At 38.6% G+C, this 24,679-nt stretch overlaps 2 protein-coding genes across 2 annotated transcripts in view; one reads left to right on the top strand and one right to left on the bottom strand.

The window, feature by feature from the left end:
• IGSF10 (immunoglobulin superfamily, member 10) overlaps positions 1-2,861 on the top strand; it is a 20,531-nt gene extending 17,670 nt beyond the window's left edge. Inside the window, exon 3 of the mRNA XM_008579723.1 lies at positions 928-2,861. Coding sequence (XP_008577945.1) covers positions 928-2,833 — 1,906 coding nt within the window. The 3' untranslated portion in view covers positions 2,834-2,861. The remainder of the gene's footprint in view (positions 1-927) is intronic.
• Positions 2,862-5,080: 2,219 nt separating this feature from the next.
• MED12L (mediator complex subunit 12-like) overlaps positions 5,081-24,679 on the bottom strand; it is a 287,707-nt gene continuing 268,108 nt past the window's right edge. The window contains exons 38-40 of the mRNA XM_008579724.1: positions 22,736-22,849; positions 9,751-9,832; positions 5,081-6,794 (exon numbers count right to left, since the gene is read on the bottom strand). Coding sequence (XP_008577946.1) covers positions 6,742-6,794; positions 9,751-9,832; positions 22,736-22,849 — 249 coding nt within the window. The 3' untranslated portion in view covers positions 5,081-6,741. The remainder of the gene's footprint in view (positions 6,795-9,750; positions 9,833-22,735; positions 22,850-24,679) is intronic.

The raw sequence follows: 24,679 nt of genomic DNA, 5'->3' as shown, positions 1-24,679 counted from the left end.
CCTTGAACATCACAGCTTCAGCACCAATGCAATATCCACTGGTCATTCTGAAAAACTAGACTAACTTTTACCTGGAAAGATATGCCATCTGGTGTTTAAGTATAGTAACAGCAGGCTGCGCAGTGGCTGCACTCTTGAGGGAGAAAAATGGTGTTCCACACAGCTCAACCTAATGCGGACACCAAGGAGCCACTTCACAGCTGCCCAGAGGGCAGACGCTGCAGCAAGCTTCTAATAGGTCTTATGTTGGCATTCTTTCTCTTTACAATAAAGTAGAACTCATTTTCCAACGGAATAATTCAATAACTGTTTTGTCACTAATACCTTTTTTAAAAGTATCAGCCTGGCATCTTTTCTGAGAAAGTTAATTTTTATTAAAGTTATTTTCTTCCGTACTGGTATCACAAAATGATAATTTTTGTGGACCTATTAGTTTATTTGATATGTAAACTGGTCAATGAGTCATGGTGTCTAGGAATCCAATATTTACAGCATTCCACTCATCATTAAAATGATTTTTTTTAAAAATTACCATGTAAAGGAGGTTCATTTGAAGTTCATCTGAGAAATACTACTTGTTTACACTAAATTATACCTGTTCAGTTAATTTCGTCTTTCAGCAAATGGCTTAGAAGATAATAAACTAGTACTGATTATAATTTTCATTGCAAGTTTAAAGCTAATTGTAAGTACAAAAAAAAAAAAAAAAAAAAACCTGTGTGTGAAGTGATGCATATGCTGATTAGCTTGATTGTGATCACTCCACAATGTACATGTATATTAAACCATCACACTGTACACTTTAAATATACATTTTGGTTAGTCATGACTCGATTAAGGGGGGGAAGAGTGCTAATCCCATGTAAATAAGACAACGTCCTCCACTGCTAACAGCTGTACACTCAAATTAGTTTCTTTTCTTCTTAGAATAGGCAGCCGAGTCCATGTCTACCCAAATGGATCCCTGTTTATTGGATCAGTAACAGAAAAAGATGGTGGTGCCTACTTGTGTGTGGCAAGGAACAGAATGGGGGACAATCTGATACTGATGCATGTCAGCCTGAGACTGAAACCTGCCAAAATTGACCACAAGCAGGATTTTACAAAACAAGTGCTCCATGGGAAAGATTTCCAAGTTGACTGCAAAGCTTCTGGCTCCCCGGTGCCCGAGATATCCTGGAGTTTGCCCGATGGGACGATGATAAACAATGCAATGCAAGCCGATGACAGTGGCCACAGGAGCAGGAGGTACACCCTTTTCAACAATGGGACCTTATATTTCAACAAAGTTGGTATAGCAGAGGAAGGAGATTATACTTGCTATGCCCAGAACACCCTAGGGAAGGATGAAATGAAGATCCACCTAACAGTTGTAACAGCTGTGCCACGGATAAGACGCGGTCACGATACCAACACAAGAACCAAAGTTGGAGACACAGCCATCCTTGACTGTGAGGTCACCGGGGAACCCAAACCAAAAATATTTTGGTTGCTGCCTTCCAATGACATGATTTCATTCTCCAATGATAGGTACACATTTCATGCCAATGGGTCTTTGTCCATCAACAGAGTAAAACTGCTCGATTCTGGAGAGTATATGTGCGTAGCCCGAAATCCCAGTGGGGATGACACCAAAATGTACAAACTGGATGTTGTCTCCAAACCTCCATTAATCAATGGTCTGTACACAAACAAAACTGTTATCAAAGCCACAGCCGTGAGGCACTCCAAAAAACACTTTGACTGCAGAGCTGAAGGGACACCATCTCCTCAAATCATGTGGATCATGCCAGACAATATTTTCCTTACAGCCCCATACCATGGAAGCAGAATCACAGTCCATAAAAATGGCACCTTGGAAATTAGGAATGTGAGGCTTTCAGATTCAGCTGAGTTTATCTGTGTGGCTCGGAACGAAGGAGGACAGAGCATTTTGGTGGTTCAATTAGAAGTACTGGAAATGCTGAGAAGACCAAAATTCAGAAATCCATTTAATGAAAAAATAGTTGCCCAGCTTGGAAAGTCCACAGCATTGAATTGCTCTGTTGATGGTAACCCTCCACCTGAAATAATGTGGATTTTACCAAATGGCACACGATTTTCTAGTGGACCACAAAATTCTCAGTACCTGATAGCAAGAAATGGTTCTTTTGTCATTCATAAAACAACTCGGGACGATGCAGGGAAATATCGCTGTGCAGCTAGAAACACAGTTGGCTATATTGAGAAATTAATCGTATTAGAAATTGGCCAGAAGCCAGTTATTCTTACATACGCGCCAGGGACAGTAAGAAGGATCAGTGGAGAATCTCTGTCACTGCAATGTGTATCTGATGGAATTCCTAAGCCAAATATCAAATGGACTATGCCAAGTGGTTATGTAATGAATAGGCCTCAAACTAATGGAAAATACATATTGCATGAAAATGGCACCTTAGTCATCAAAGAAGCAACAGCCTATGACAGAGGAAACTATATCTGTAAAGCTCAAAACAGCGTTGGCCACGCACTGATTACTGTTCCAGTAGCGATTGTAGCCTACCCTCCTCGAATTACAAGTCGCCCACCCAGGAGCATCCTGACAAGAACAGGAGCGGCCTTTCAGCTCCGCTGTGTGGCCCTGGGAATTCCCAAGCCAGAAATCACATGGGAAATGCCTGACCACTCCCTGCTCTCGGTGGCAAGTATAAGCAGAATGCAAAGTGAGCTGCTTTCCCCCCGGGGCACCCTAGTCATTCAAAACCCCCAGACCTCCGATTCTGGGATATACAAGTGCACAGCAAGGAACCCACTTGGCAGTGATTATGCAACAACTTATATTCAAATAATCTGACATGAAATAAAGTTAAAATGAAATCGAACATCTGGACAGAGTTTATTTTTTGGAAGAAGTTTAATCAAAGGCAGCCATAGGCATGTAAATTAATTTGAATACATTTACAATATTAAATTTACAATGAACATGCAAAAAAAAAAAAAAAGGACTTACTTGTAAATAAGTGCATTATGAACTGATACTGATTTGTTTAATGGATCTCAAAACAAACTTTTAACTTAAGGCACTTTTATTTTGCCAACAAATAACAAAGAACATTAAGAGAAAAAGGGCCACCATAAAATAACAAATGGCTAATGTACCTGAATTTTTCAGTAAAGAATGGACTTCTTTTTCTTTTACTACCAGTTGCCTAGTGTCCATTTTCTACCAATGTTACAAGCATGGCTCTCAGAACAGAGACAATGAGAAAAGATTGAATTTGCAGTCTTTATGTAAATTTGCCATCTTGATGTATAAATATTTTGTGGTTGGTTTACAAATATTTTGCTAAAACCTACAGAAAATAAGCACTAAACTGTTTTTATTATGATTCACCATTTGTTCACACTGAAAATTTTCACTGATGGGGAATACAAAAATGTTTTAATAACTGCATTTAAAAATAAATGCAGGCTAACTTTTCCACATGTAAAAAGTAACTTAACACCTGCACATCATAAAATTTGAAAAGGGGGTTGATTAATCTTTGTCCAAATACACCCATTAAAAAGGTTTTAAAACATACAATGAAACTTCTTTATAATTTTAAAATCTAGCGCAGGCACCCCTGGTTTTGGAGTTGTTTAAAGTTTTCTGAGGAGGAATCATTGTGAGCTTTTTATTTCACTAAGTGGTAATTCTTTATGCAGTAGGAAAATGTTTGACAGGGTCTCGATCTATTACATATAATGAAGTTTCACTGTATTTAAAACCTGATCAACCCTACATAAATGTTGCTTTTCATAATTCACTGAATTTATTTATATTACATTCTTAATTCAACCTGCATTAATTTGGGGGACATTGTATCATTCACCTTTTCTAATTGTAGAGGCTGGGATTTTCCAGTTTTATTTCTCTAGCATCTATTCAAATACTTGCCTATTATTTAAGAACTATAGGAGCCTTTTAAATGGAAAAAAGAAAAAGAAAAAAAATGTCATATAGATCTGTTCAGATATCTCAGGAGACAAAACTGAGAGCTGTGTTAGCCCCTGCCAATCATTTGCTATCTACAAGAGAGCTCCCTTCACTGTGTTTTCATCATATCCACTTTCAGGTGGCACCACCTAAGAGGTGACCTGAATGCTACTAACCACTGATGGTGCTGCCCTGTGGCTATGGTCAGATGATACTGATTGTAGTGCGATCTCCCTTGACTTCTGGGCCAAGATGGGTAAATAGAATGACAAATGCACCCTTTTTAGGAATGAGCTTACAGTGTAAACAGGTGATGTCTAAGGGCTTCTTAGGTACAAAAATTGTGATAGGTATACCCAACTCCATGAGATTTCAAGGTCTTATCTTTAAGAGGAGCTGGTGTATCCATCTTATTCTCATTTCCTCTCTATCTCAACAAGCAAATTACCAGGTTCTGCCAGAGGGCTTTCCCTTTTGATCATTCTAATGCAAATGAATGCATTTGCTAGAAAAGAGAAAAATAAAACAAAACAGAAACCTCTCAGGATAGAGGATTAAGTGGAAGAAAATGTGACTAAAATAAAAATTCCAGTTGCTTTCTTTATAATGCACAGGGGACAAACAGCTCTAGGTTTTTCCTCAACTTTCCATAGAATCTTTGAATTACAGGGCTCAACTGAAAAATAAAATCTCAGCAACAAAGGTATATCCTCCACAGCTTTCATGTGCAAAACGATTAATAATTTAACTAAATTCTGCAAAATATAAAGTGCATACAAATGCTACACAGTTATAACAATCATTCTTAAAAAAAGTATTACTGCTGTTTACAATATTGAGCTACAAAAATATATGATTCAAACTGAAAACCGGCATTTTAAATAGCAGTAATTCTTAAAGAGAAATAAAACGACAAGAAGGACGGGACACGACTTACTCACTAGGCAGAACATTCACATTTCGGTTATTTTGCCAATGAAATCATTATATGGATATATTACTTTGAAGAAAAATAACTTCAAGAACTCTAATTATAATTCTCAAGGTGAGAAAAAAAAAACCTAGTATACAAAACCAGCTGAAATGTATTTACATCTTCTGAAAGGAGATAGACTATGTTAATTTAGTGAAAAGAATGGTCTTTAATGTTTTGGCAAAGTCTTTTCCAGCCCAGAGTAAACACAAAATGAGCAGGCTGGAGGGAAATATTTTCACAGTGTACAAAGCAGTTCACATGGATGTTGCCACAGCAAAGTAAGCTGACATGTATTGAGGTCATTTGCATGAGTCAAACTTTGCAATGAGTAATTCACCTAGGAAGATACAAATTATTTATATAATGATTTCCAAAAGAAATTGTCTACTAAAGTCGTACTAGCTACATTTAATAAAAAAGTAGTTCTACATGGTTTGTTCATTATAAACAAATCTATTCACAGTATGCTTGACTACATTACATGTAAAATCATATGGCAAACGAAAATGAATTAACACAGAACATGGGAAAATATCCCCACATATGTTTTAAAATGCCCTGCAATTTTCACATTCAAAATTTTATGCATCTATATCTAAAAAAATATTATATGGAATACTCTTAAGTTACACAAACTGATAATAATTTACTGTATTTTTTTTACTCTAATAGGAGCAAATTACCACATACTTGAACAAAGTTAAAATAGTTACTATTTCTTTATAATAAATTTGATGTATAATTTACTTGTGCTTTTTGCACCAATTTATAAATACAGTGTATGCAATACATGACCAAGACTAACACCAACATTAATAATTAAATTCAAAATAGCAAATACTTACCATACAAAATAAACAGCAAATACACCTTTTATGAAAACCAGAGCCTTCTGGACTTTGGGTCCAGATTCTCTGGAAACCATGTCAAGTCTGAGCACTGTGGAATCTCAGGCCAGTTGCAAATTTTTTTTTTTCTTCAAGGTGACATAAAGTTCAGGAGAACCAAAATGGGACAGAGTCATTTTTACCAAAACAGACAATAAATACTTGAAATGATTCCACTGTGGTTCTCTCAGGCCTTTAGAATTTACATTTGTACCCTCAAATTCAAGTACAGCTACTTCTAAGAGGCTTCCACACATCCTAGTGTGGCTCTCACAGAAGCCTTGGTTTAATTAAGTTCTTGGTTTAAGAATTTTAAGTACTAAGCAACAATCTGTTTCAGCATCTTTTGACCACAACAAAAGCAAAGCAAAGTTCTACATAAATAAGAACAAACTTCATAAAGTGCTTATGAAATTACAAACATTTCAAACTAGAGTGATGCAAATAAATGTCCATTTCACCACTGCAGGTGAATGCAATATAAACGGGTCTTTCCCGTCAAGATCTCACACACTTTTCAAATCAGTAGTTTGGTCCAGCACAGGGAAAAAACAAAACAAAAATTCACTATTATTAAATACATAAACATCTTAAATCCACCATAATTCATTCTTCCTGTAAATATGAGATTCAAAAAAAGCACCAGTTTCAAAAGGTCCGCTACCACACTCTTCCTGGAGTAGGCCTGCATGATCCACATTTTTAAACCTACTTTAAAGTGGAACGAGACAAAATCAAACTACAACTTCTCCTTCGCTTTTTGTTTAAACACCTTTGTGTGAAATGTAGCATAAAATATAGTAAAATGTCAAAGAAATGAAAGCACAAAGGGGCATGTCTAAGGATGGCGAATGAAATTAAATTCAATTTTCTATTTTTCAGTGCAGACATCAAACTTCATGTCTTTTCCTCTTCTAGATTCAGAAGTGTGAAGGATGCCCATACGGAGTCACTCCTTGCTGTGGCTGATTACCTAATGAGAAAAGTAAATTCTAATAAAATTACAGATGCAAAATTGTGTCACAGATAGATGCTATCCTCTTGTCACCGCTCTCAGTACCAGCCTCACGTATAGAGGAATAGACTGATGTGACCTGAAAGACCCTAATGGCGGGATCCAAATTCCCCACTAACTTCATTCCGCAGAGGGGCCAACTCTACATAAGAGTCCCCTATCTGCCACGGCAAAGCCTCAGGATTAAGGTAACTGGCTCACCTAAAGTGTTTCCCTCTGAACTAAATTCAACATCAACATACAAAAAGACTAAAAGTCTCACAAAAACTAAAAATTCTCAAAATGTTTATAAGTGCAAATCAGCAATTCTGCCTTAACACTGACATTACAATGGGTGAGAGAAAATTAGCTTGGAATTGGGCAATTTTCTACAAATGGCCATAAGATATATACAATAGAACTGTGCAAGGGGGAAGGTATGTGCAAGAGTGGACGCTGTGGGTGTCCGCGTGTGCCTGTGCATGTATGCATGCATAATCACGTGTACACACACACAGAAAAATAAACAGTCAATACATACCAAAAAATGACAGGCTTAGAAACAGCTAGTGGTTGCAGAACTCTGGATTATTCAAATCCAGAAGCCTCATTCACATGGGCCACGATACAACAGGAGCCCTCTGGAGTTGTGCAGAGGACAGTGCAGCTTAGCTGCCACTCTTCAACAAAGGAGTTTGGCCTAACTGCTAATATCAGGCAGTAGAGTACAGTGAGCCCTCACTGTCTGCAGGGGTTCCAGTACATCCACCCCAGGATTCCAAACTCCACAGAGGCTCAAATTCCTTATATAAAATGGCATCATATTTGCATGTAACCTATGCACATCCTCCCATATACTTTAAATCATCTCTAGATTACTTATAATACCTAATACAGTGTAAATGCTATGTAAATAGTTGTTATGCTGTATTATTTCTTATTGGTATATTGTTATTTTTATTGTTTTGGGGTTTTTTGTTTGTTTGTTTTTTAATATATTCGATCCATGGTTGGCTAAATGGAACCCACAGATATGGAGGGCAAACTGCATGTTGTGGTTAAGAGGTGGGCTCTGGAAGGAAACTATCTGAGTTCAAGTCCCAGCTCTGTCCCCTACTGTTACCTGAATAAACTTGGGAAAATTTATCAATATCCCTGTCCTTCAATTGTTTCCTCATCTACAATACTGAAACAGTAATAATACCTAATCTCATAGGGTGGCTTAAGAATTAAGTAAATTAGGGGCCGGCCCGGTGGCGCACTGGATAGTGCGCCGCTTGGGAGGCGCGGCGACGCTCCCGCCGAGGGTTCAGATCCCACATGCAGACCGGTTCCCGCTCACTGGCTGAGCGAGGCGCGGGAGCAACACCGAGGGTTGCGATCCCGTTGCCGGTCCCCGGTCCGGTACGGGGGCAACACTGAGGGTTGCGATCCGTTGCCGGACACGGAAAAAGACAAAAGACAAAAAAAAAAAAAGAAAGAATTAAGTAAATTAATACATGTAAAGTCATAGTGCCTGGGGCTAAGAAAGTGCTCCATAAAGGATGGCTTTAAAAAAAAAAAAAAGCTGCCTCCCTTGACCTCTGGAAAGCAGGAAATAAGAGTAGATGTGTTCCCCCAAACAGGTGCTATATAAAAAAATCATAGTTACCTATCTTTAAACACTAGGAAAAATGTCTCTGCCTTAAGATTATATTCTCTGAAAGAAAATGAACTCCGGAATTAATAAAATACAATGAAATTTTAATTACAAATAGACCAAACCTATTAAACAGTAGCTAGAAAAGAAGATTGTTTTGCTTGATTTAACTGAAATTAAATGAGGCCATAAAAGGGAAGTATTTTTAAGGGAACAACAAAAAAAAGATCTTCGGTATGCACTAGCAGGGACACCGAGGTGTGAAAGGGGCATTCCCTCTGCCAGGAAATCAACAGGCACGGCAGCCAGACAGAAGATTAAGACTACAACCAAGCTGCCCCTCAGTCATTTAATGACCTATTTCCTTACAATATCAGCAGGCTGCCAGACAGACATGCACCACTGCCTTGGCCACAATCGGTCCTCACTCTGTACTCCACAAGCATGTAATTCAAGACCCAGAAGAAACTGCTGGTCTCACTCCTTACCACATGGCTAGAAAAACTACATGAGCCAGATAATGGTGGCCAAGTTAGCACCAGGATTTAGGTCTCCTGACTCCCGGGCCAATCTTCTTTGCATCACAAGGGTCTTGCTCCCATTTCTAAAAGGATTTCCTGTCCTGTGACTCCAGCACAGGGCTGGTTTGATTCATGAGAGCACACTGCTGGCACCGAGATGAGGTAGGATGAAATGAGCTGTTGGTGTGTGCTCTAGAGAGGTAGCACCATCTAAAAGAATCACACCACCACAGCATGCAAGATTGCTGGGGAGAAAACACTGCCTTGCCATGCTGTCTGTGATATGACAGGTTTTGGTTTCTCGGAAGCATTATCAGGAAGGGTAGGATGGTGCAGTGGTAGGAGCCACAGGCTGATCCTGGCCTCCCTCTATCTGAGACCTTTGGGAGGCCGTCCTAACCTCATTCGCCTGTATACTTAACAGCATCCGCTGAGTAGCTCCCTGAATCCTCCAGTGTTATAAAAAAAAAGGGTACCTGAGGCTGTTCAGGGTCGTCCAAATGAAAAGAAACATTTCCAGGTTATGATGGAAGCAACAGAAAAACATCTTCACTCGATTTAAGAAAAAGATTGGGGTTTTTCCAGGAAATGAAGCATTCAAGCCAAAACCAAACCAAACCAAGACAAATAAAAACATTTGAACTAAACCATTCTGGACTAAGAAAATGGTGTGGAGGAAAACAGGGCCGTTTTGAGATCTACCGCTTGTGTTTGGCTTGCCTGCCCGTGTTTAGTTTCCTGGGAGCTGTCTCCCCACGGCAGACACAGTACTTACTAGAAAGCTGCTTCTGGAGCTGCCGCACCAGGGCAGCCGTCTGCTGCTGCTGCTGGGTCTGCTGCAAGCCTTGCCTGGGAAACTGTAATTGCGACAGGAGAAAGGACGTACATCAGCCCATGGTGCCAATCACAGACAAGAACAGACACTTAATCCCGGGGTCGGAGAGCCTGAAATGTACTTTTAAATACTTCCAATGCCATGTCTAGAGTATGTAAACTGATTTTCATCTACACCCTGTTGCACATCCGGTCAGCTCCTGAACTGCCCCATCCTTTCAGGAGCCCACTCTCCAGGTGGCTAGCTGGCATATGTTTGAAGAGCCCGATGAAGGATCCACAGTCCAGAGGTAGCCCAGCAGTTCAAAGATCCTTGTCATTTCACTCTTCACCAGATGGCTAATGAGTATCCTGGTATCACAAACCACTTTCATTGGCTCTCCAGTTGGAGGATTTGTTTGGACACTATGAACACTCATGGATGCTCTCCCCCTTGCATGAACGGGGGAAAGACTCTGGTGAGGCAGAGCAGCTCCCCAGGGCTTGAGCTCACAGGGACTGTGCTCTCCCCACTGACAGAGGGTGCAGGTCTCCAGGGCTGGGGCAGGGTGAGGCACGTGAGGCACCGAAAGCACACAGCCTAGTTCATCCTCAGGGCCATGCAATCTATCCATTAAGTTGCCACGAGAAACTGTGGTGGTTATTCCAAAGAGGGAAAAAAAAATCAGTATCTAGCAGAAGAAAAATTACTATTGATTAGAATCATTGGTAGTGCTGATTTGCTTTTATTTCCCTTAACCTTCACATTTCAGCCTGTCACTTTCTTCCTTTTCCTTCTTCTCCCCCTCCCCTTTCTGCCTGACTTATTGCTGTTGTGACAAGGAGGTGTCATAATGCTGGCTGCCTCACCTTGAGTGCTCGCCAGGCGGTCCCTGTCTTCTGACTTGTCCCTGGGAGGGAGCACCTCAGGAGACTGCAGGCAGGAGCAGAGGAGGCTGGGTGGGAGCAGGTGAAGGTGTGTTTTGTCTCTGCCAGTTTTCTCCACGGTGGGTCCTGAACTCCTGTCGGGCAGCCCCCCTGCGTGTGTCATCATCCCCAGTTGTTTTCCCTTAGCCCTGTTATACCTTTGCAAATAGCCTTTTTAAAAAACTCAATTTCCCAATATGAGCATGACTGAAAAGAGCCTAGGAGTATAAGTAGGGTTGACAAATTTAGCAAATAAAAATACCAAATGCCCAGTAAATTATGAATTTCAGATAAACAATAAATTACTAGTTTTAGTTATAAATATGTCCCAAATATTCCATGTGACAAATACTGCATTTAGTTTAAGTATGCCCCATACAATATTTGGAACATAATTATACTAAAGTGCTATTCATTGTTTACCTGAAACTCAAATGTAACTGGGAGTCCTGTATTTTATCTGGCAGTCCTAATTAGAGGGCATTACTTGGTTGATTCTTTTTTTTTTTTTTCCTTTTTGTCTTTTTTACTGACCGGTAACGGGATCGCAACCCTCAGTGTTGCGCCTGCACCGGGGACCGGCAACGGGATCACAACCCTTGGTGTTGTGCCCGCACCACGCTCAGCCAGTGAGCGGGAACCAGTCTCCACATGGGATCCGAACCCTTGGCGGGAGTGCCGCCGCGCTCCCAAGCGGCACACTCTCCAGTGCGCCACCGGGCCGGCCCTTGGTTGATTCTTTTAAGCTGAGTATTTGATCCCACACCTAGGTCAATTGGTTCTCACCCACTAGACACTGAGTGACTTCAGGACAAAGACTTGGGCTCATCTGATGTATACTTAGGATCCAGCAGTGCCAGGCACACAAAAGGTGAATGGAATGACTCTTATGTGCCGTCAATTCCCACAATCTACTAATAAACAAGAAAGATACACAAAGCTAATAAACTCTTCCCTCCACCTATGTTACTATCTTCCCCAACACAAATTAGGGAAATAGCAGCTTGCCGTTTTTTCCCCACAGCCCAAATCAAGAGGAAAAAATAAAACAAAAGTCAATCTTTCATTTTTATGAAGATGTTAGTAAAATAAGTGCTTTCTTTCCTATTCCACTAGTACTATGATACCTTGGAAAAACTACCCTATTTGTTTAACAAAACCTTATATGGTCCTGGGTGCCAGCCACTGCTCTAGACCTTGTATGTATACATTAACACATTTAATCCTGACGCAGTCATAACTGTCCTCAAGCTCTTGTCCAAAGTCCTTGGGACAGATGTGTTTTGGAATGCAGTGCATCTACAGTTTACTATGAAACATTCATAATATACAGACCAAGCAAGGTGTAGAGCAACACTCCATCATCAAACATACTACATTTCTGCAGCAAAACACATGAATAGTCTTATCAGGTACAATAAATGAAAGGAGCCTGATGTCCATTCAGGTCAGCTTTTGCTGCAAAATAAGTGCATGTTAGATTTTGCTATACAGTGAGTTATAAATAATTCTTCCATAGGCAGAGGTATTTGAATTTTGGGAATAAATTTAAGGGATCGTGAGCCTTCACTACTATTATCCTCATTTTACAGATGAGGAAACTGAGGCTGAGAGGGGTACAGTAATTTATCCATAATCCCTCTAAGTATTAGGGCTGGGACGCAGACTAAACTTTCTGGGTCCAGAATCCATGATCTTAACCACTATCCACTGCTATCCTTTTCTTTTCTAATTGACAAAGAATAACTGTATATATTTATGGGATACAATGCGATGTTTTGATACATGTATACACTGTGAAATGATCAAATCAGGCTAATTAACATATCCATCACCTCACATACTTGTCATTATTTTATGACAACATTTAAAATCCACTTTTAGCATTTTTGAAATATACAATACATAATTATTAACCATAGTCCCCCTGCTCTGGGGGACTATAGAACTAGATCACTAGAACTTATTCTTCCTGTCTGAAACTTTCATACCCTTTAACAGATATTTCCCCTTTCCCCATTGACCTACCCCCTTCACAGCATATCCTTAAATTGGAAATATCAGCTTCCAAATATTAACTTATTTGGAAATAATTACAGATTCTAAATGGTTGGATACAAAGATGTCTAAGCTGATTAACTAGCATACTGGGGACACGTTACAGAAATATTTAACATTTATTCACTCAAGAAATACTTAGCTACCTTCTTTATGTTCATTTAAAACTTGCTTCAAGTAGAGTATTTCATAGAATGAAACATTGTACTAATCTTGGATTTTGGATTTTGTGGAGCCTAGGCAGTAACTAGGTACCTTGGAAACTTGTGTCCATGTGTGTGCACATGTGCATGTATATGTATGCACACATGTGTGTGTGTTAGGGAGGTGGTCTGCTGGGTGGCCTTAAAAAGTAGTACATATTCAGAGGGTCTCCAAGTGTGATCTGGGGACCCTTGGGGTGGGGGTGGGGGGTCCTCAAGACTATCAGCTTATCTGAAAGGTCAAAACCATTTTTATAATCATACCAAGACATCATCTGCTTTTTTTACTCTCAGACATTAAAGAAATTTTTAAAAATGTATAGCAATGCCATTCTTCCCATTAATTTTAGTTTTATAATAATTTTTTCATAACATGCTATTTCTGCTAACATATGATTTTTTTTCTCATTACTTTTTCTATTGGTTATGAATATTCATGATACAAAGCTGTCAGCACTCATGCCCAAGATGTGAGGGCCAGATCCATACTGGCAGCATGCCCATTACTACAAATTGCGATTATACCCCGTGTCTCCCACCCAATTATCCTCAACCTCCCTCCCGCTCCCCTTTCCCCACTCCACTCTGTATCCCTAGGTATGTTCTCTCCCTCTGCAAGTCCAACACACCACTGTGGTCTTTCTTTCCTTCCTTCTTTCTCCCTTAGCTCCCACTTATGAGTGAGGACATGCAGTATTTATCCATCTGTGTTTTGCTTATTTCACTCAACATAAGTTTCTCCAAGCTCATCCATGTTGTTGCAAATGGGAAAATTTCATTCTCTTTTATGGCAGAGTAGTATTCCATGGTGATATATACCACAGTTTCCTCATTCAATCATTCACTGATGGACATTTAGGTTGGTTCCATATCTTGGCTATTGTAAACACAGCTGTAACGAACATGGGAGTGCAGGTATCCCTTTGACATGATGATTTCCATTCCTTTGGGTATATACCTAGAAGTGGGATGGCTGGATTGTATGGAAGATCAATCTGTAGTTGTTTGAGAAACCTCCATACTGTTTTCCATAGTGGATGTACTAATTTACAGTCCCACCAACAGTGTAGGAGTGTTTCCTTCTCTCCATACCCTCGCCAGCATGTTATTCACTGTCTTTTTGATTATAGCCAGTCTAACTGGGGTAAGGTGACATCTCAATGTGGTTTTAATTTGCATTTCTCTGATGACTATTGAATGTTGAGCGCTTTTTCATGTACCTGTTGGCCATTTGTAAATCTTCCTTTGAAAAATGTCTATTCAGCTCCTTTGCCCATTTAATTGGGTTATTTGCTTTTTTACTGTGTAAATGCTGGAGCTCCTTGTATACTCTGGACATTAATCCCTTGTCAGATGCACAGTTAGCAAAAATTTTCTCCCACGCTGTAGGTTGTCGTTTCACTCTGTTGTTTGTTTCCTTTGCTGTGCAGAAGCTTTTCAGTTTGATATAGTCCCATTTGTTTATTTTTTGTTTTGTTGCTTGTGCTTTCAGACTCATGTTCATAAAGTCTGTGCCCAGACCTAGTTGCTGAAGTGTTTCACCTACGGTCTCCCTTAGTAATTTTACAATTTCAGGTCTCATACTTAAGTCTTTAATCCATCTTGAGTTTATTTTAGTACATGGTGAGAGATACATGTCTAGTTTAATTCTTCTGCATATGGATATCCAATTATCCCCAAACCACTATTTTTAAATAAGTTACTAAATATTGTTAATATTCTGTTTTAGTCTCTAATACAATAAATATTGGTAGATACACAAAAGCTGTTTGGGTCGACAATAGTTTTTGTATGTGAAGGGGTTCTGAGGCCAAGACATTTGAGACTGACTTCCTTAGGCTGACAAGAAGGACATGGTGGGACAGGTTGGTTTTCTAGAGCCCTCTCAGCTGTAGTGTTCTACCACATCTGTTTCCTCTCAAGGCCACCTGATACTAATTCTAACTTACTTTCACCTGTATATGAACACAAACAGGCAAGAGCCCATGTCCCATCTAGCACCTACAACCAGGGGGAGAGCCAGCAACTCCCCCACAGAAACCTCACTGCTAAGCATTTCAAATCAAGTCACTGAACTCCTCCTGCAGAGAACTGGACCCTGTAGGTGGCTGAATTTGAAATTTTAAAGAATTACTCTTCTAGGACTCCTCCCCAGACTTCCTGAATTCAAATTTCTGCAGCTAATGTGCTCGAAATCTGAATTTTTAAAGGGTTCCTCTAGGTGGTTCCTATGCTTGTCTAGATTTTGGAGTCATCACTGTGGTGGAAGTTGGAACTTTCAATTTACCAAAACAGGTCAATATATATAGGTCCACAGAGGTTGACTAAAGGTCCTAAAAATCACAATCTGTGTATATTAATCTTCCCTATGGGAATGTGATAAATGAAGTGGGAAAGATTTTTCTGGGCTATATCCATCTCTCTCACATCTGGGCCTTTGCAGATGTTAAGCTCTCCTCCTTCCCCCTGCATCCCACGCCACAGCCTCCTGTAAATTTATCCTTCACAGATCAGCTCAAGTTATCACCTACTCCCTCAGGCATTTTAAATGCCTCTGATATCAAACATATGGTATAACATGACAATTGCTTCTCTCTCTAGTAGTCTATATTTTGAGCTTCTTGGGGGACGTGCACTGCCACAGCTACAACCGCAAGACCAAATGCAGAGCCCAGTAATGTCAGTCAGATATAACTAGCCAATGTGGGATAACCACTCTCCAGCAAACACCATTCTCTGTTGAGCTTTTTTAAAAAGTGTATTTTGATTGATTCCATATTCCTAGTTTGGCAACACAGATTCATTCGAGAACATCTACTTTTTCTGCTCAATCATTACAAAGGCAAAAATTGTGTCACTAACTAGTGATTTCCATTCAAGAAAACATCACTGAACCATGTCTGCCTCAGAACTTGAGCTTGTGTGGTCAGCACCAGAGGAGACACTGACAAAGTCAGCAGTGGGGTTGGCTCACTAACCAGGTGACAGACCTTCACCCTAAGTCTCAGGTGGTTTCCACTCCTTGCTTTCTCAACTGTGATTTCCTTCTGAGTTCCAGAGGCATTCTAAAAAATACATCAATTTCTCTGAATGAAAATATGAATTCCTTGAGGAGACTATATGGTAATTTTACACAAGTGATCACTGACTAAAGGTTAATGCAATTGTTTAACTATTGCTGCCATTATGCATATTTTCAAAGGGCACATATTCAATATATTATGTTACTGAGAAAAGGACCAGTCTATGTAAAAAGCCAGCTTTTAAAGCTTTCTGTTATGACATTTTCCAGGTCGCTGAACTAAGTGCCTGAGTGTAAGATGGAAAGAAATGAGGTAGGGGATGGTGTACACATGTTTTCTCAAAAGCTGGAAGTAGCTTTAAAGAAAATCACGGTCTGTCAATATATTCATTTAAGAGTTAACTTAATCACAACACATAAGCTTTAGAGATATTTTTCAATTCAAGAACTATAATTTAGGTCAAAACTAGAGGTGCCAAATATATTCTCCCAGCACGGACACAAAAGTCTCTATTTCCAGACGTTGTTCCTTCACAGAAGACAAGTGAGTTAAGTAAGCAAATGACAACACAGACATTGACATTCAGCTGACACCAGATTTAATGTTAAACACAGGCTTTTCTTAGTCTTGCTCTTTTCACAGAAAAGCTCTGTTTTCTGATGACACAGTTTGAAGAAGCACCAATTTCTGTCCTAAGTCAGTTTTGACCCTAGATACACTTTTTATAGCTACAAGTGACTTTTTACAACTGTCTATGTGGGTGCTGATCACTGTCCCACATGTCCCAACTGATACTGTCTACAAGGGAAGAAGCCACCCAAAGGGCAGAGACACATGCCACTGCCTCCCCAGGTCTGCCACATTTAACCTCCTCTATCAAGTCTTCTCAAACTTCTCTTACCTTTTGACCTCTGTTATGGGCTAAATGTGTTTCCCCAAAAAGATATGTTGGAGTCGTGACCCCCAGCACCTCAGAATATGACCTTATTTGGAGACAGGCTGTTTACAGAGATAACCAACTTAAAATGAGTTAAAGTTCTAGCCCCAGTAACTCAGATTATGACCTTATTTGGAAATAGGGTCTTTGCACATGTAATGTGTTAAGATGAGGTCATCCAGTCATTACAGTGGGACTTTATCCAATATGACTGGTGTCCTTATGAAAAGGGGAAATCTGGACACACACATACACAGTGAGAACGCCACGTGAAGGTGAAGGCAGAGCTCAGGGTGATGCTTCTACAAGCCAAGAAATGCCAAATATTGCCAGCAAACCACCAGGAGCTAGGAGAGAGGCATGGAACAGATTCTCCCTCAGCCCTCAGAAGTAATAAACCCCGCTGAAACCTGAATCTTGGATTTCTAGCCTCCAGAACTGTGAGGCAATAAATTTCTGTTGTCTAAGCCACCTCATTTGTGTACTTTGTTACAGCAGTCCTAGCAAACTAACTTCTCTACCTCTTCTATCAAAAATGTAGCAGCCACACACTACTTTTCATGTGCAGTGCTGCCATTCAACCCTTTCCTATGATTCTAAGTGCTCTAGTGGCAGGGAGAATACATGGTACCTCATTGGCATGCTCTATAACATCTGGCAGGGTGCTGGTCTCTGCTGCACATACTAACCCAGCACCTGTTGAATTCAACTGTGAATATCACCAGATAGCGGCCAGGCAAGTCATGGGAAGGATGGTGGCTGTGTTACCATCACCACTTTCTCTTGATACAGCATCAATCAGACCCCAAATAAGTCAGAACTAACCTCTCTTCAACAGCCTCCTCCAGCAAAGAAAGAAACTGAATGGAGAACATTTGCTAGTAATAAGAATTGGATCTGCTGGAGATGTTTATAAAAAACACAAATAAATATACTCATGATATATAATAAATCTTAGTGGAACTCTAAGAAAAGGAACAATACCAAAAGACAAAAGAACATAAAATGCTTCTCAATATTGCTGAGGCTTTGCACTATTGCTGTTCTAAAGATACACAATTAGAGAAAACTTTTTTCTTACACTTCTGTTTTCTTTTGTTGTGAGAAGACCAAAAAAGAGGAAAGATTATATGTCAAAATATCCCCAGCAGCACTATATTTGAAATTGGAAACAGCCTAAATGTTTAACAGAGGGTGGAGTGTTTAAGCAAACAATGGCAGAGGAACAGAGGCATTGACTTTCTTGGCTGTTTAAAATTACAAATATGTGGACTCTATATTGATAAACTTAAAAGTATATGTACACAAGTGTGCTAAATAAAAGTAAGCTAAAAAATAACTAATTACAATAATATAAGGATCCAAGATCATTGGCTATCCCTCTAACATGTCTAATTCTGAAATCTAACACTCTAAACATGTAAAATTTTCAAAATACTTTAAATTTCCTAGCCTAAATTTGTATCCTAGCTGATACAAATATAATATTTTTGCCTTTGTACTAGTAACTGCTGCTTAGATTACAATATAGTGCTCTCAGTATAAAAATAAGACATTGTGTTTCTCAAGGTAGCTTTTAAAGCCTCCAGTCTGGCGGGGGGAAGGCCGCAGAAAGCCTACTGTGGATTTTACTATACATTAAAATTGCTGTGAATGATGTTTTTTGTTTCTCTGGAATTACTTTCCCATGAACACAATGGGGTAAAAAAACACATGCCATGTTCTGACTAACCTGCTCAATCTCTGCAATTGTAATATTTTAAGTGAATGAGTGAAGTACAACCTACCGCATTTAAAAAACAACAGTACTGCCTTAGAATTAAATATTGGATAAATCTGATACATATTCTTTACACATAATAAATATATTAAATATTTATGAAACTATTAAATGAGTAGAAAGATATTAAATTCCCTTATAGTAGATATGTGTTAATTCTAGTGCATCATGGGCTAGAGTCTCTCAATTCTGCATAAGCTGATCCCTGCTTCAACCTGCAATTAAGAAATTAAAAGACAATTTCCACCCCTATAAAGATACTCCTATAAAGACAGCTTTATATAAAATCAATTATTTTTTTACCCTACACAAAAAATAACTATTAGATTTTCAGGCACTTGATAATGATATACATCTGTGTTTATGTAGCATGACTCTCTAAGAATAAAATTAATTTTATACCCTTAATAAACTTTTCATATATTTTCTATATGTTACATTATAAACCAACTAAAATAATGTTTAATAATGGGTGGATGAAAGGCCAAAGACAAAGGCTATTGGGAAAGATCATGTTAATGTCTGCCTTACTTGCAGATGTCAATCCAATCCATATTGTTTGTTTAAATTATTCACTATTTTATAAGAACATGTGCCCAACACATTTGAAAAGTAAAACTCACAGTCTTAGTGCAGCAGTTATACATCTATGTGATTAAATATATAGATTTTCAATATATAGGAAACTATATATAAATTAAATATAAATTTATATAAATATATAGAGATTTTCTTATTATTTGTGAGCCACATATTGTGGATATTTCATACGTAAGGTTATTTATTTACATATCTGAATCAAAAGTTAAAAAAGCTAAAAATATGCAATACCATACTGTCATATTCAATAGTAATTGAAGCTTTTTTGTTAAAGTAGCTATTATGCAACCATTTCCTTATTAGCCATGACTAGCCAAAGAGGTTATGATTCTCAAATTATTGAGTTCCTTATAATTACTAGTCAAGTGCCCATTTATGAATTTGCATAAAATTTCTGAAAAGGTGTAATTACATGACAGTTATTCCCACCAATTCTTTACATAATCCCACTGCTAATAATATAGCATGAGAAGTCTTTGTTTTAAATTAGAAAGCAAAAAAGGCTAAGGATTTGTCAGATCAACATCAAATATTCCAAACACTCAACATTATGTAATTTGCAGATATGTTATCTATTTCTTGGCTTTTTATCAAAAATAAATGTTTTGGCATATAAAGAAACAAAAGACTGAAGCTATTTTCAGCTTTTGTACTGCCTGATATATTATAACTAGCAGAAAGTGAATTTTTAAATCACCAAATTTAATCAAACTGATGACATACATAACAACAGAATACGGGGTCAAGTTGGAGGAAGAATTTACACTCTCCCAGTAGTTGCACATTTTAAAACCAAAGAGTCAAATGTTAGATTTCACACTTAAAACATAACTTAGGAAGAGACAGATAGACAAATGGGGAAGAAGCGAAAACTCTTCCTTAAAACAGAACACCAACTGTTAAACACATAAAAATAACAGCTAGAAAAACCATCATTTTTCTACTTCCACAGTAAAAATGGATTTAGGCAAGAAAAATTTAATAGATGCTAATAGCCGTGGGCAAAGTTTTGATGAGTAATAGGACAGTGAGATTCTATCACACTATCTCCACCAATAGTTTATTAATTACAAAGAGAAAATCAATAACTTTATAGTGGAGAAATCCATCAGTCGCCACCTGCACAAAGGGATTAAAGTAACATCGCCAGTAATGTGTATCTTCATGTGATACACTGGGAAGGCCACAACTGCACCTCTGTGACATCCCTGCTAAAAATGTACAATCCAAATGTAATCATGATTAATCTATAAATCATACTGAGTAACATTCTACAAAACAAATATCCCACATACCTTAAAAATGTCAATGTCGTAAAGACAAAGAAAAAAAAGGCCTTTAGAATTGGTCCAGATTAAAGGTGAGTAAAAATACATGAAAGCTAAATGCAAAGTGTGACTATCCCAAACCAGGAAAAAACAATGCAGTAAAGGACATTACTGGTGCAACTGACACAATCTACAAAAGATTTATAGATTATTGTACTGTATCGATGTTAAATCCCCTGATTTTAATAATTATACCAAGTTTTGTAAGAGAATATCCTTGCTCTTGGAAAAAATAAACTGAAGTATTTAGAGGTAAAGGGGCATGTGTCAGTGACTTGCTAACGTATAGGTCACGAAAAAGGAGTGAGTGAGAGTGAGTGAGAGAGAGAGAGAGAGCATGTGTGTGTGTGTGTGTGTGTGTGTGTGTGTGTGTGTGTGTGTGTGTGTGTGTGTGTGTGTGTGTGTGTGTGTGTAGAAAGAGAATAAGCAAATGTGGCAAAATGTTAATAAGAAGTGAACTCGGGTAAAGGGTTTACAGCAATTCTTTGTACAATTCTTGCAACTTTTCTGTGAGTTTGAAATTATTTCAAAATAAAAAAATTACTTCTTGTTCTTAGGTGGGCCATTAGGGTAAGCTAGCAGTATCCCATCCAAAGGAGTCTCTTCTGCAGCATTTGTAAGTAACAGTCAATTCCTGCTAATACACTTCTGATGATAAGAAGTAGGCAGTCAGTGAAAGTTTACATATGGTCTCTACTTTAGAAAGGATTTCTGAAGTGCATTGCAATAAATGTCTCAAACTTGTTAAAAAAAAATCAGAGCTAGAAAAGCTAGATCCATGATAAAGAAGAATTAACTTAAAAATGGAGATCAAACTAGCCAAGGCAGGCTTGTTAAAGCTACTAAAGATGCCCTATTCCATCTGACCATGTTCCATTATCAGACCTATGTGGGAACAGCCCTTTAACAACCTAACTGTACCCTGAGATACCTCCTAATGCATGACTGCTGCACCATGTGGTTGCTTCTTTACTACAGTTATGAAAATATCCGTCTTTTAAATCCTGTGCTAAAGATCGACTACACTAGTCTTTCCCAAGGTGTGACAAATGGTAAGCCAGCTTGTCTTAGGCAATTACTCACTCACACAACTCATAGAACTGAGTCACATGGAGATTCTTTTCTCCATTCTTTTTCCTTCCTTTTAAGTATTTATTTTCACAGGTATTTCCAATATGTGGCAAGCGATGTGATCACTGATGGCAGTGGCAAAATGCTTCTTTTAAAAATACATTTAAATAAACAGAAAAAGAAAGCAATTTAAAGAAAAATAGTAAGTAAATAATAAAGGAGGGATATGGCACTTGCAAACGTAAAGGCTGTTATAAATTACTGAGGTTTAGAGAACTTTGAAGCAATGCAGATGACATTTCCAAATTTGATTTATAAAGCTAGAGAAGTAAATTGTACGGTTACAAATTACATGAAAATTCTTATAGCAAATGCTAACTGGCTGAAAACAGTTTCTTTTACATTAGTAAAGACAGTATTTTGAAAAGCACTCCCATGTTTTTTTTTGTTTTGTATTGTTTTTTTGTCTTTTTTTTCATGACCGGTAAGGGGATTGCAACCCTTGGTGTGGTGTCGCCTGCACCGCGCTCAAGCCAGTGAGCGCACCGGCCATTCCTACATAGGATCCGAACCCGCGGCGGGAGCGCCGCTGCGCTCCCAGCGCCGCACTCTCCCAAGTGCACCACAGGGTCAGGCCCTCCCATGTATTTTGAGATTATAGTATAAATCAAAGTAAAGTAAGATAATCCTCTAAACATATATAGTAAATCATCATTTTAACATTGTACAGAAAAAAAGAACTTGATGTCTCAATGTAAATATTTTAGTTCATAGAACAGTCTAAAAAATTTGAAGAAGAAAAATGGTGTAATCTACTGAACCCCAAATATTTTTTTATATCTTTCTTTGAAAACAAATATACCACCACCACCACCAACATAACCCTGATAAAGTCCTAAGGAAAAATTGGTAGGGTATATTTAGGCTATTTCAATTCTTTACAATCTTACAGACACAAAGAACATAACATGACATTAAGGAACAAACCTATGTGTCTGGTTACAAAATGCCAGGCCTTACCAAAGGCTGCTGGGGCTGCATTGCTTGGAGACCAAGGGTCTGACTCTGGGACTGCGAGGACTGCTGGGGCTGGGGAGGCTGCTGAGGCTGAGGGGGCTGCTGGGACTGCTGCATCTGGAAAGAAAGAAAAAGCATTATACACATAAAAGGAAGGGGTTAATATTTGTGAATTTCCCCATATACCTTTCATCTAAATATTCTGTTGCAGTAAAAACCATATATACCTGCCACCTCCAATTTTATCTTGCCAAACAAACCTTGTTCATCCTTTGAAGGCAAGACCTAAATCTGCTCCTTCATGAAGCCTTCTTGGAACACCAACCCCAAGGATCACCTTCGGCAGTCAGTGTTCACTGTCTACACTACCCTACACTGTACAGGGACATTCTTCGTGCTTACTGTTTTAACTTCTTTCAAGTCACCTGCCCTTCTACATGTTTTATCCTATCTTCTACTACTGGATTAGACAAGGATTGCTCAGTAGTTATCTTTTTATTCTCCGTTACATCTGGTAGAATGCTTGTGGACTGGATTGCTTTTTCAAAGGAACATGTAAACTAGCTCCTATGAGAAGATCTGGCATAAATTACTAGCATAAAATCAGAAACTGTGTCAGTGACAAAGCTGGCTCAAATACATAGCTCTTAGAAAACACTTTCAAGTCACATAAGAAACACAAACCAGACATCCACCAGGTGGGACACAGAGGAAAGGAAAATATTAATAGGTGTTTGGTCTCAATGACCTTTAAGGTTTCCTCCAACCAGGCACTTCCTCCAGATGATGACAACCCAGAATTTTTTCCATCCTTTGCATTTTTCCAACTTGGTTTGCTTACTATCTCCCAAGTTATATGTCTTCTGTAGAGGAAGGTAATAAACAGCTACTGCTAGATGGCATTTCTCACTAAGTGACAGAGCTCATGGATATGAGATGCTAGCAGAGGTCTGGGCAGTGTCACTTCTAACATGAACAATGCAACTGGGCCAGAAACAGTGATTACAATATAAAGTTGACTCTCCATTTGGCTCTCTGCAAACTCTTCCAAGAAAATTTAACCCAACTTCATAATAATTAACTTTTTCCTTTACGAAGGTAGCCAATCACAAAAAAGGAGTAAGTAAAATCCTGATGCAGAAGCAAATCACTTTTATCTCTGGGAAATGTGTTGGTGACAAAAAAATTACAAGGACATATTATGCTAATTGGGATAAAAAATACACATTACCCAATAAGGAAAGATTTTCTGTATTTGCTGCCTTGAAAAACCCCAATATAAGATAGAAAGTGATCTGGATCCTCAGTGATTTGGAAATAAGAAATTTTAAAAGAGGAAAAAATAAATATCAGACCTAAAAAAATTCTAAAACATATCCTCAGAATTTAGGAAAAAATGAATATGATTTAAGGTAATATCACTATGAGTATTAATAGTCACATTAATGGCAATATTAATAGTAGCATTAGCAAACTAGTGCTTTACTTGAATTTTCTTATTTATTCCTCACTACACATTTAAAAGGTAGGTACTATAATTATTTCCATGACAAAACTGGGGATTAGAATTTTTACCATCTTAGAGATAACATTTGTACGAATGGGACTGGCCATCTGCAGGTCACACTCCCCCAAACCAATTACCATATGTTATCAAGTTTGTGATGCAACTTTTTTTTTTTTTACATCTTAACAGGTCAGAAATTAGGATGCCACTAATGACATCTTATAACTAATAGTATCTTATAATTGTGAAGTCCAGTTCCACAGAGGATCTGTGTTGGCTTCAGCCTGTCACACAGGGATATTATCAACCAGAATTTTTTGGATCACACCTAATTCAGACCTCAAACCCACTTGAGATTATGGTTCAAATTCTCAGGTGAGGGCCGGCCCGGTGGCGCACTGCTACAGTGCGCCGCTTGAGAGCGCGGTGGCGCTCCCGCC

This window comes from Galeopterus variegatus, unplaced genomic scaffold (genome assembly GCF_000696425.1).
Source record: "Galeopterus variegatus unplaced genomic scaffold, G_variegatus-3.0.2 Scaffold1947, whole genome shotgun sequence".
NCBI classification, from domain to species: Eukaryota; Metazoa; Chordata; class Mammalia; order Dermoptera; family Cynocephalidae; genus Galeopterus; species Galeopterus variegatus.
Note: the sequence above shows the minus strand (reverse complement) of the source record. Positions and strands in the feature narration are given on the sequence as shown.